Source organism: Myodes glareolus, chromosome 14, assembly GCF_982192425.1.
Source record: "Myodes glareolus chromosome 14, mMyoGla1.1, whole genome shotgun sequence".
Lineage (NCBI taxonomy): Eukaryota > Metazoa > Chordata > Mammalia > Rodentia > Cricetidae > Myodes > Myodes glareolus.
In genome coordinates, this window is record NC_142039.1 from 47683194 (window position 1) to 47695565 (window position 12372).

Sequence of the window (12372 nt, forward strand, 5' to 3'; positions counted from 1 at the left end):
ATCTTGTAGGCTCAGAGGCCTAAGTGATCAGCTGAGCATCTTTCCTCTGGACAGAGCTGCAGAAACAGGGAAAACAATCTGTGCTTTTTCTTCTGAAGTTCTAGGCTCTGCCTTGTTTCTCCATTTCACACTAGCTGGTGCCTGCCTTTGTGTTTCTTTTAGTGCTTTGGTCAAGGCATATTGCATAGCTACTCACTCGTGTAGAGGTTGCTCTAAATTCTCTGAAATTATCGTTAACATACATAATAACCTAACTTGTTCTCTTGAAGTTCTGCTTGTGGACTTTTATATGTCACGACAAGTGTTATTGCAATCCACATGCAAATATGGGCTGGTGACATTTATTGTGTCATGAATGCTTTACTCATCCATGATGTTGGCAATGCTGCGGGTGGGGGAATGAAAGGAAGAAAGGTTATGAATGGAATCCTTTTATGGGGTGGAAATATACTTTGTTTCTGGCCTTTAAAACTTTTATGAGTGTGTGAAAACACAAGTGAACAAGCACATTGTATATTGGATATGAAATACACTAGGTTTGTTTAGATTTTTCCTTCTTTTCATAATGAGAAGCTACACAGAGGAAAACGCACCAAACTGCAAGAGTTGGAAACCAGACCCTGATCATGTTGTGATGGAGGGAGATGGCCTTAGGTTCTAGATGAGGAGATGAGGAGAGGCAGAAAATCTTGTTAGGGAATTCTCTCACACACAAAATAAAATCACTCTCTTTTGACTTCTGACGTTAATCACCTTTTCCTACTCTTCTCAAAATGAAATTTGAGGATTTGAGATGAATTCTGGGCATGTGAGTATTCTAGAAAGAGCCCTCTCCTACTTCATTCTAGAACCTAAGGTCATCTCCCTCATCATAACATGATTAGTACCTGGCTTTCAACTCTATAGCTTCTCATTATGAAAAGGAGGGAAAATCTAAACAAACCTAGTATATTTTACATCCAATATAGAATGCGCTTGTTTGCTTGTATTCTCAAAAGAGCCAAGGCAAAGGCAAAGCATACTAGCTCTGTCAGGAGACAGATATGAGGAACTGTGAGCTCATGATCTAAGCTGTAATAGTAATATTGCTAATAATAACAATAATAGAAGCATAAGCACACAAAGAGGCATCACAGATGTATGGCAGAAGAAAAAAAACCACATTTTTGCCTTTGTCATTTATGTGTGTGTACACCAACTGATGAGCTACCTATTCTTTGAGAAACCGGCCTTTCTACAGGAAACAATGACCTAAGGACAGTGGGGAAGATTAAGCAATTTGCTGATCACCTTCATAAACTCATAACCCAGTGAACCTATTTCAAAGAGGGAAACGCTAAGAAAGTGCATCGTCTTGCCCAAGATGTTCCTAAGGGGCTAGAAGCTGACCATGCGACTCTTCTAGGAAAGTCCATTAACCATGCTGACCCTAAGCAGCAGGCGTGATGACGTAATGGCAGGGTAGTACAGAGGGAAGAGGGCAGGCTGCCCCGGTGGCAGGAGGAAGAAGACACAAGGGTGACAGGACCGGAACAGGCCCATAACAGGGAACAGAAGCAGGTCACAGGCTCATCCTGCGGGCAAAGACAATACAAGTGCACACGGAGGGAGGGAACGCCTTTTATTGCCCAGAACAAGGGTGTCAATGGGAAGAAACAACACTAGACAGAGTCAACAAGCTCTTCCCACAATTTTTTTTAGCATTCTTTAGAAACTTTTAAAATATTTTTCAAATATGTTTGCTTGCTATTTGTGCATGAGAGGGCACATGCCTTGTGTGTGTATGCATGTGAACACTCACAGGTGTTGTCAGAGGCCAACTTACAGAACTTGGTTCTGTCTTTCCACCATGTGGTTCGCAGGAATTGAACTCAGATGATCTGGCTTGGTAGTAACAGCCGTTATCAGCTGGGCCAACTCAACGCCATTTCTTTTTTTCTGATTTTGTTTGTTTGTTTGTTTTTAGAACCTCCCCATTGGTTTCTCAGCCAAGAATTCATTACTTGATTTAACAAATATTTAGTTTATTTTGTTGCTTTCCCAGGTCCTATGGCTAAGTAGTGAATAAGACAGAAACACCCTTTTCAGGAGGTTGCTATCTTATGGGATAGATCAATATTAAGCAATGAAGTATAATTTCTGATCCTAAGTGCTATGAAAAAAAATGCAGTAATGTTATAACTACCTGGTGTATCCTTTGTAAATATGGTGAGTTAGTAGAAAGAAGGCTCTTTAAGATGACCTTTGTTCTGAGACCTCAAAGGAAGCTATGCAAAGACTTGGAGATTGAGATATCAGGAGCACAGGACCCTGGGCAAGATCTAGCATAGGAAGCTCAAGAAAGAGCAGGGCAGCCTCTGAGGGTAATTCCAAGTGGTCAGAGGGGCAAATGATACAGAGCCAGCAGAATCGAACCTGTCGCATCAGTAGGCATGCCTTCATTCAACAAGGACTTTCTTTGTATCAAGTGAGTGCAGGGCACTGTCAAGAGCACAAAAGGAAAACGAGAAACCTCTAGCTCAGAGGTTCTCACCCTTCCTAATGCTGCAACCCTTTAATACAGGTCCTCATGTTGTGGTGACCCCCTAATCATAAAACGATTTTCCTCGTTATTTCATAAGTGTAATTTTGCGAGTTATGAATCGTAATGTAAATATCTGTGTTTTCTGATGGTTTTAGACAACCCCTGTGAAAAGGTCATTTGACCCCCCCAGGTTGAGAACCACTGCTCTAGATGAAGGATTTTTGTGCTTGTAAAAGGAAATTTAAAATTTAGGATGGGTGATAGATGGTCCTTAAATAATTTTATTACATGCTAGGATGCAACCTACGCTAGACACAGGTATATGGGGGGGGCTTTCTGGGAGCAGTAATCTCAATACACTCCCCTGAGGGAGACCCTCGACCATTTAGTGCCTCCAGTTGCCTTCCTCTCCTCGATCTGGGTTATATCTCCGCAGAGGTGAGTCACCTAGCCCACCTTTCCCAGAGCGTGCTCCTTCTCGGCCTGGGTTGGGTGGGGCAGGGCCACAGGAATCCCCACCCGCCTAAAACTGTCGGCTCAGAAAACCCAGACAGGGGAGCCCCTGAGTCCAGGCTCCGTTTAGCACCTGATTCACCCAGGGAGTCAAGCCCCGCATGCTGCCGGTAATAGGCATCAGGGCGCCCCAGGGGAAAACGCCTTTGGGGACGTGGGGACCCCCCTACCGTAGCTACCGCCTCCACACACATCCCTTCCCCCCGCCCCCTCGCCAACCCCGCGCGCGTGCGCGAACTGCGGGTTTAGGTGCGCGTGCGCGCTGGGCGTCCGGCTGCGGGGGCGAGGGCCAGTCTCCCCGACTAGCCAGGCAGCCATGCGGTGTCTCCGGCGGAGTGCGCTGCGAGCGCCGCCCTGGCGCCGCCTCCCGCCGCCCCGCCCGCCCGGCCGTCCGCGCGCCGTCTCCTCCCGCGAGCGCGGAGCGGCGAGCGCGGCACGGCCATGGGGAGTGGGATGAGCCAGGTAACGTCCGGGCCCGGCCGCCCCTTCCCTCTGCGGCTTCAGCAGCCAGACCCGGCTGGGCACCGTCTGCCCTTTGAGAGCCGGGCCCCGTGCTGAATGTGGTCTGTCACCCCCTCCCTTGAGACCGGGCCCTTTGACGCCTGTCATCCACAGCATTGGCGAATCGGGCCAGATGGGCGGTTTCTATAATTTCCTCTTCTCTTCCCCAGATTTGTGTGCGCGTGCACAGAAAAGCCGCTCTGGTGGGGAAGTTCACGGAAATCCTAGAACTGACCTGGCTTTCGGTGTCTAGAACTACTTGACCCCAGGTTGTGGGGCTTCCGTAGGGCAACCTGTTGGCTGGCTGTTGTGCGCACTAGGCCTTTTAGAAAATCTTTCCTTGACCCTGTTGCGGGCGCAAACCCTCTGAGACGGTGTCTTCACCCGCCACCCTCCAGGCTGAGGATGGTCTAGGGGAGACAGCCCTCTGGGGTCTGTTTGTGCCAGCCTCAAGATTAGAAACTCGCTGGTTTAAAGGGAAATCTTACTATGAGTGTAGATGCCCGGGCCTAAGACAAGCACATCTGTATAAGGATTTTAAATATTCCTGGATTTGGTTAGCTTCTGGCCTTGTGTTCCACCTTCAACCCCCACCTCGTCTCCATGTTTATGGGCACTAATGGTGTGACTTGCTTTCTCCCTTCTCTTCCTCTTCCCCCGTTTTTCTCTGCTATGGGGTGAGGGACGCTGCCGTGGTTTAGTTATTTCCATGAGAATGAATGTTGAGGCAGGGATCCAAGACAAGGAACTGAATGAACATGTCCTTGGTGGAATCTTCCACGCTCCTTGACTCTTCCTACAGTCTCCACGCTTTTGCGTGTTGTAGACCAGTATCTCTCCGAGGTATTTTGGTGGCTAGGATTTAGTTCACTTAAAATTTCTTTTGCCAGTGATCAAATTTGAAACAAGCTCCCTCTCTTGGATATGTGCTTGCATTATGTTCCCATTAGCGCGGGGATCCGGCAGCACTGTAAGCCTTCCACTTTTAAAATCAGACCAGCAGAGACATCAGTCTGGGCTTGGAGGCTCTATTTGCTTTCCCACTGACCGTGATTGTGCCTCAGCTTTGCTTTGGTATTTCTAGTTTGTTCCAGTGTTCACTGCTCCTTTCTGCATTTCATTTCTAGTATTTTATATTATAATTGAAAGAATAGATTTAAATGTGCAAACAATCACCTAAGGAATATTAATTTCACTCTTCTCAGTAAAAGTGGCAGTATTCATATCCACATTGTGTTATTTACCTTTCAAAGGAATGGATTTCTTGGCTATTTTATTATCGTAACTGTCTTGTGCAGAAACAATTTCCAATATAGAAATGGAAAACGGTAAATGTACAGAGAGATTTAGGTCTCCAGTGGTCCAGCACAGACTGACTGTGTACTGTATATGGGCCAGGTATAGTGCTTTTGGGGACAGAGGGAGGAAGCCAGTGCAAATGACAGAGAAGTCCTTCCCAGGCCTTCTCAGTGTAGGCCACTGCGTGTCCAGTAGAAAAATAACATGAGCCAGATATATCATTTAAAATTCTCTAATAAAATTTCTTTGAAATGTAAAGCAGATGGTGATCACCTTAAGAACATTATTAAACTGAGTATATTTAAAGCATTTTAACATGTAACCTATAAGTAAAATTATTCTTCCAATACATTTTTTTCCTGCCGTGCCTTAAATTCTCACTAGGTAATTGCTACATTTTCAATGCTCCGGAGTCGCTGGCTAATGACCACTGCATGACACCGATTGCCGCGTCTCTGTCCCTGCCTGCCAGTGTGTGGTGGAGCGGGGAGGGGTAGCTCACAAGGTGGAGGACTATAGGCTCTAAGGATAAATTTTAGAGTGTGGGAAAGTAGGTGCCAATGTAAACAATATCTTCAGCCAGGTAAAAGATCCCTGCTAGAATAAAAATACTTAATCTGAAATAGAGATAATTACCCAAATTACAAGGCAAGGCAGTAGCGGAGTAAATTGTTGGATGCTGGTGACCAAGATCTTTTTTCTTCCGTGTATTGCTATCTGACTTTAGACAGAGTTCCCTTGTTTCCCTAGCTGGGGAGAGAAGAAAGGAACAGTTTGTTTACAGAATCTGCAGAAGGTGCTAGCAGGGGAGATGTGATTCTAAGAACATAAGTAAAGTGGGTGATGCCTTGAAATTTAGGAGTGTCGCTTAGAGGGTGTTTTCCTGAGGTTCTTGGGGCAGAGTTCTTTATCACATACAAATTGGTCATCTTTGGCAAAGAATTACGAACTAAACAATGCACTTTCCACTCTGTCCCTTTGGGCTAGCGGGTTTTACCCTCTGCCCTCACAGTAGATCTTCGTCCCGGTTTCCTCCCTGTTATTCAGAGGATGAAGGGACATGGCCCATGTCTTCTCTCCGGTTAGAGATGGGAGAAAAGCAACAGAGAGCGAGCAGTGGGGCCGTTCTTTTTGAGCATCGTCTCGTGTGCCTGTACGTTACACGCTCTAAGGAAGCTGCTTGCCTCTTGGTGCAGATTGGGAATGGAGATTTGGAGAGTCTAGATAAGACAATACATCATGATGCAAGAGGTGGTAGAACTGGGTTTGGATCCGGTTCCCATGGATTAGAGGAGAGGAGTTCTCTTTCCTTTGACCAAGGCTGCCAGTTTGTCTCAAGTAAATCCTAAAATCTCAAAATAAAAAAAAAAAAAGCCAGAAAAGATGGCCACCATAGATTAAGATTCATTGTAAGACAATATCACTCTCATCCTTCGTGTTTGCCTTTGATAAAGGAGGCATTAAAGGCAAGCTACTCCAGCTGTCTTTTTTTCTGACTTTTTGTCTAAGTCCCCAGTAGATGTTCTGAGCCAGCCAGGATTGCAGTCTGTGCTGCCTGGGCCTTTTAGCAGTGCTTTGTTGCCGTGGAGTAACTTGCTTGTTCTTCAGCAGCTGGTGACGGAATGCTGCTCATTCCGTGCCTGTCTTTCACATGAGGCACACAAAGTGTAAGGAACCAGGGGCAGGACAGATGGCTCAGTACACAAGCATGAGGATCCAAGTTTGATTCTCGGCCCCTGTCCCAAAAGCCAGGCATGGTAGCATGTGCTTATGACCCCAGCCCTAAGAAGGCGGAGACAGCAGGATCTCTGGGGCTTGATGCTCAGCTCACCTTGTTGCAATCTTGTCTCAAAAAAAAACAAAAAACAAAAAACAGGTGTGTTGCAAAGGGAGCAGCAGGCTGCTTCCCACCACCCGGCTACCTTTACCCGAAATAATTACATGGAAACTGTATTCATTTAAACATTGCCTGGCCCATTATCTGTAGCATCTTATTGGCTAACTCTCTCATATTGATTTAACCCATTTCTAGTAATCTGTGTCTCACCACGAGCTCGTGGCTTACCGGGAAAGATTCAGCATGTCTGACCTGGTGGCTGGCTCCATAGCGGTGGCTCTCTACCTCTTTCTCCCAGCATTCTGTTCTGTCTACACCACCCATCTATGTTCTTACCTATCAGACCAAGCAGTTTCTTTATTAACCAGAGAGTAACACATAGACAGATTAGCCTCCTATATCATTTCCCCTTTTTCTGTTTAAACAAAAAAGAAGGCTTTAACTTTAACGTAGTAAAATTATGTATAACAAAACAGTTATAAAGCAAGAATTACAGGGACAAGAATTATGGGTTACCGTAAGATATAAGAATTAGTTAATAAGAAGACTGAGCTAATGGGCCAATCAGTTTATAACCTAATATAGACTCTGTATGATTTTCTTTGGGACTTGCCGGCTATGGGGTACTGGGCAGGACAGAAACCCCAACAAGCCGGCCCTCATGTTACACAGGTATAGAGTAAATATTGGTTAAATTGAAATGAGCCACTTTTTCCCTCTATATACACACATGTTCACATACCCCCACACATGTACATGTGTGTTCATGCTCACAAATACACATACATGTACTTAGAAGGAACTGGCCGAGTTACCCACCTGATGAGTGGCAGAGCCTGCACTCAGGACTGGTTGGTTGGGCTCACAACCACAGAACAGAGGGCCTTATGGCACGACTGAGGGACCAGCCTACTAAAAGTTTCTGGTAATAGTGGGACTAACTAGGCACACTGTTGTATGTACATGTCTTTTTTCCGTGACGTCTCTGTAAGGCAGTTGACTCAGTTTTCCCAAGTGTTTGGACCAACGCATTTTTAAGAGGGAGGACCTATAGATAGACCTCTGTCCTCACTGTCTCTTCTTAGTTTTAAATACTGCAGTACATCATTAAAAACAAAATAAAGCCACAAAGCTGCTCTCTTTGTTAAGTTTGATTTCACAGAGAGCTGCCCCACATGCTTCTATGCTTGCCTTTAGCTTGATTAGCCTAAGGCCCTGCCAGTATTGTTTAGCTCATTAGCTCTCACCGGACTGGTCTGGTGGCCTCTTCCTCCTCCTGCGCCTTGTCTGGTGAGCGAGGATATTGTCTTGACATTTCGTGGGAAGCCTGCTATGGCTTCTGTTGGTATTTTGCACGAGAAGTCCTCTTGGCAGGAATGTCAAAAAGCCTGATTTCCCCTTCCTGGATTCATAAATTTGAAAGACCTTCAGTGGTTAGCATAATCCAGTCTCCATTTCCTCTAAAATGGGTAGAACAGTGCCTCTCCAGTTACAGCTCACATTCTTGGGAGAAGCAAAAGCAAATTTTAGGTGGCATTTTTACAAACTGTAAACGTACACGAGCCCTGTGGTTAGTGTTCCTGGGTTTGACCACTGCTGAGCCCAGGGATGTATCAGGTTTGGATGTGACTAACGTCTTCTCTGTGAGAAGAAAGAGGAGTGGAGAAAGATATGTGCCTCCACGTAGAGAAGGGTCCCTCAACCACCGCCCAGTTTACACTGGACTTGATATTTGTGTGCTTTGCAAGAATCACAGTGACCTAAATGGCTCGTCAGGCCTCTACCAGTGGGTGGCATTTGCATCTCCCCCTACTCTGGGGCAGCCCCTAAATCTTGATGTATCTCCTGGGGTCAAACTTGTTCCCAGTTGCCGACCTCAGGCCTAGTGTTCTTTGTGTTAGGTCCCCTGAGGCTCATTTCACCTGGGACTGGGAAGTTATCAGGAGTGGACCTAACTCTGCAGGAAGTACTGTTTCAGTGTGGAAGGGGCTGGAAGTCTCACATCTCTGTCCTACTAAACACTGTTTCCACTGTCACCAGGTACCTTGCCTGTTGTTCATGCATCCACCCATCCACCATTTAACTTGTGTATTCCACACCTGCTGCTGTCAAGCCCCAGTGCCAGTCCCTGTAGTAGGGTAAAAAATACTGAACCTGGAAGACACTCCCCCTAGGCATTGGTTCTGTCATGGAGGACTCCAGTTTAGAAGGTTAACATATTTGGGGCTGGTGGTTGGGCATGGCACCCTAACAGTATGCCTTTCCTCTACCCCTGAATCTTGTCCTCACCCATTTTCTCCCAATCTCTTGTACTGGGCATTGAACTTAGGTCCTCACATGTATCAGGCAGGTGCTCTACCACTGAGCTTCATCTCCAACCCTTTCTGATTTATTTTGACTAGGACCTTACTATGCCCAGGCTGGCCTTGAACTTGCGATCTTCCTGCTCTAGCCTCCCAGGTAGCTGAAATCATAGGCATGTACTAACATGCCTGCTCTTTCTGCTTTAGCATTACATTTTCATTACACGTTTCAAAGAACAGATACTTAAGGTGGTGTTGTTAAGAATACACAGGGCACACTTAGATATGTTTTTTTTATTGCTGCATAAATCTATGACCAAAGGACATTGAGAAGTCTGTGATATTTCACTCTTCATGGAATTCACCAAAGTTTTTTTAGATGTCCTTGGATTTGAAACCCAGAAGTCCTTTTGACCTTGGAAAAATCCAGAAGCCACACCTACTCGAAATACAGCTTTTGACCCAGCTGCTTGATCAGAAGTTTCTCTCTTACATCTTTGGAATAGGGTTCTCAGATTTTGTGGCATCCTAAAATACCAAGAAATGTTTAAAAATAAATTCCAAGCATTTCCTGCCTCAGAAGCAGAATTCATTTGAATATAAGTATGTTTTGAGGCAAAGTATTTGAGACTTTTGCACCTCTCTGAGGCTGATGTTAGAGCTGAGTAATGTGTGGGCATGAAGGGGATTGATCAAGAGAAGCTTGGAACCCCTGGGGTCATGTGATCCCAAAGTGCTTCTGCCATTTAGGGTTCTGCTTTTGTTACATTGCATGTTGTCTGGTGACAGACAAGCATCTTTTTGACCAGGGGCTTCCAGAGAGTCAATTCCTCTGGGGTTGGTATTGTGGCCTCACGAGTTCCAGTGCTACATGGTGGAAAGGGTTATGCCCTGTGTTGGTCTGAACATAGTTTGTGCCCGCACAAATGTTTGTCGAATCCTGATCCTCAGTGCAGAGAGGTGGAAGGTCGTTAGGAGGCGTCTGAGACCCGAGGCAGCACTCTCATCAGGGAATCGGAGTTTTCTTCCCAGGAATAAAAGCCTGAGTACTCAGTACTATGGTAGAGAAAGTAGACAAGACAGACAGGGAGAGTGTGACCAGAAGAGACCTCTCTGTAAGGAACCCCTGGGCAAATGGTAGGGAAGGCAATCCATCCTAGAAATAACGATGACTCTAAGGGCAGGGATGATCAGGACCAATTCTCTCCTTACCCTTCTGGAGAAGTCAAACATCCCCATGTCACATGACACTTTTCTGACCTATCTTTGCCGCCCACCAGGTAAGGTCTGTTCGTACTCCCTGTTTGTGTTCACCATGGTCTCCCGTGTTGTCCCGAAGAACACACTCTGCAGGCTCCTCCTCAAACCATCCTTTCACTGGGAAAGTCATTCCAGCTGATTGACTTCCTTGTCTCTTTCTCCGTTCCCAGAAGTTACCAACCTTCTGATAACAGTATCAGCTGTCGTGAGTCAGACATATTGAGCATCATGTTTAAATTACAAAGCTGGCTGCTTGAGAAGTCCCAAGTACTTCTAATCCATCCGAAACCAGCCTTCCTTGATTTTGATTTGTAGTTCTGTGTGGAAGAGAGCCAGAATCCAACTACAGAAATGGGTGGGTACAGCCCATGGAAGTCTAGCTCACTGTCCTGTCTAGAAAATAAAGTCAAAAGATGGCTGACACAATTCTGTTCTTTCCATACAGTTTTCAAAATGCTTGTAAAACCCTCATCTTCCATTATTTTCAATGAGCTGCTTCTTTATCCATGCTTTCTGATGCCCTGTTCTGGCCGCTCTGGGCCCCTGAGTGTCTTCCATGCTGGCCAAGCCCTGCAGTTGCTGCTGCTACTGTCCCCTGCATGGAAGCTTCCCAGGCAAGGGAAAGCCTTTGATCACTGGCTAAGCCTGCTTTAGGCTTTGCCAACTATGACTTTTATGCTCCCTCTTTCTTTGATTTGCTTCTTTCTACCCTATTGATGTTTATTTGCTGTTTATTATTGAAGTATTTCCTTATCTACCTATGACAGAAACAATCAGATTTAGGAAAAATGTAGTCAGCCCTTGGTATCTGTGGTTCCACATCCATAGATAAATAAACCTTGGATTTTTTTTAGATCCTCTATTGTTATTGTTTAAGGTTGATAGTTTTCCTTTCAATATTTTAAAAGTTAAATTATAATTACATCAGTTTCCCCCTTCATTTCTTCCCTCCCTCCAACTCCTCTCATTTCCCCCCACCCCTTATACTGTGTCAAAATCATGGCCTCTTTTTCTTTAGTTTTTATTGTTATATGTGTCTGTATACATTTGTGTGTGTGCACACATACACCTAAATATGTAAATACAACCTGCTCAGTCCACCTAATATTACACACACACACACACACACACACACACACACGAATGAATGATTTCATGGCGGTTGAATAAAAAATTCCAAAATCCCAAATTTGTATTTGTACCAGGCCTCTTTATGGCCTGTTTAACTCCACATAGCTTCCAGCAAGAAATGTAACCCTTGTAGCCTGACAGACCTATCAGGATCAAGCTCCCCCGTGTTTTAATCCTCAGTCCCATACTGATGGGTACCTTCCCAGGCTCATTCACATCCCAGAAGGTGACTGTGATGTACCGTTAATACAGCTTCAAGGGCATGAACCCTGGGCCCACTAATGAATCATAGCCCACCATTTTATAGATCCTGCTATTTTCATAGCATTCATTGCTTAGGCACCGTTCATTCACCTGTGTCTCATTACAGTACTATGTAGTAGGCCTGTGATGTATAACTTGATTGTAAACATCTCCATTTCTGTATGGTTGAATTATGATAGACTGCAGCCATTTGTTGGCCCAGTATCACAGGATGTGTAACTCAGTAAAAAAAAAAAAAAAAAAAAAAAAAGTAGTATTTGGTGTCATATTCTAATAAAGACCAGAGACCCTGAGGAATGGACCATGAAGGTGGAAAGGCTCCAGGGAGCCAAAAGCTGTCAGGGAATCTCAGCTTGGTCCAGCTCCAGAGTGAGCACGCATTATTACATTGTTTTATAACAGGAATGCTATGGTACCTGTTCCACCCTGCTTGTGAGGCTGACACTGAGGACGCAGGGGACAGGAGGACTGTGTGGCTGTAACATTTGCATGTATGCAGAACCAGCAAGCCAAGGGTAACTGGAAATTGGGGCAGAGAGGTCACTGGGCATACTTTTATTTTCCAGAGCATTTTTGTAGTTGGATTTCGCTGTCTTTGCAAAAGACTGACAAGGATTTGCTTGGTACTTTGAAAGTCATCGGGTGTTTGTGAAAAGTACCTTCTCTATGTAGCATCTCAGCCCTTTGAAACCTTCGTGGGGGCATGGGGAGTTTTCTAGTGCCGCAGAGAAGCAGGCCTG

The 12372-nt window shown here is 45.2% G+C and overlaps 1 protein-coding gene across 2 annotated transcripts in view; it reads left to right on the forward strand.

Annotated features, from left to right (window-relative positions):
* The first annotated feature begins 3378 nt into the window (after positions 1–3378).
* Dusp22 (dual specificity phosphatase 22) overlaps positions 3379–12372 on the forward strand; it is a 53721-nt gene continuing 44727 nt past the window's right edge. The window contains exon 1 of one of the 2 annotated variants that reach the window (XM_048428104.3): positions 3379–3499. In XM_048428104.3, coding sequence (XP_048284061.1) covers positions 3479–3499 — 21 coding nt within the window. In that variant the 5' untranslated portion in view covers positions 3379–3478. The remainder of the gene's footprint in view (positions 3500–12372) is intronic. The other variant, XM_048428105.3, reaches the window with a different exon arrangement.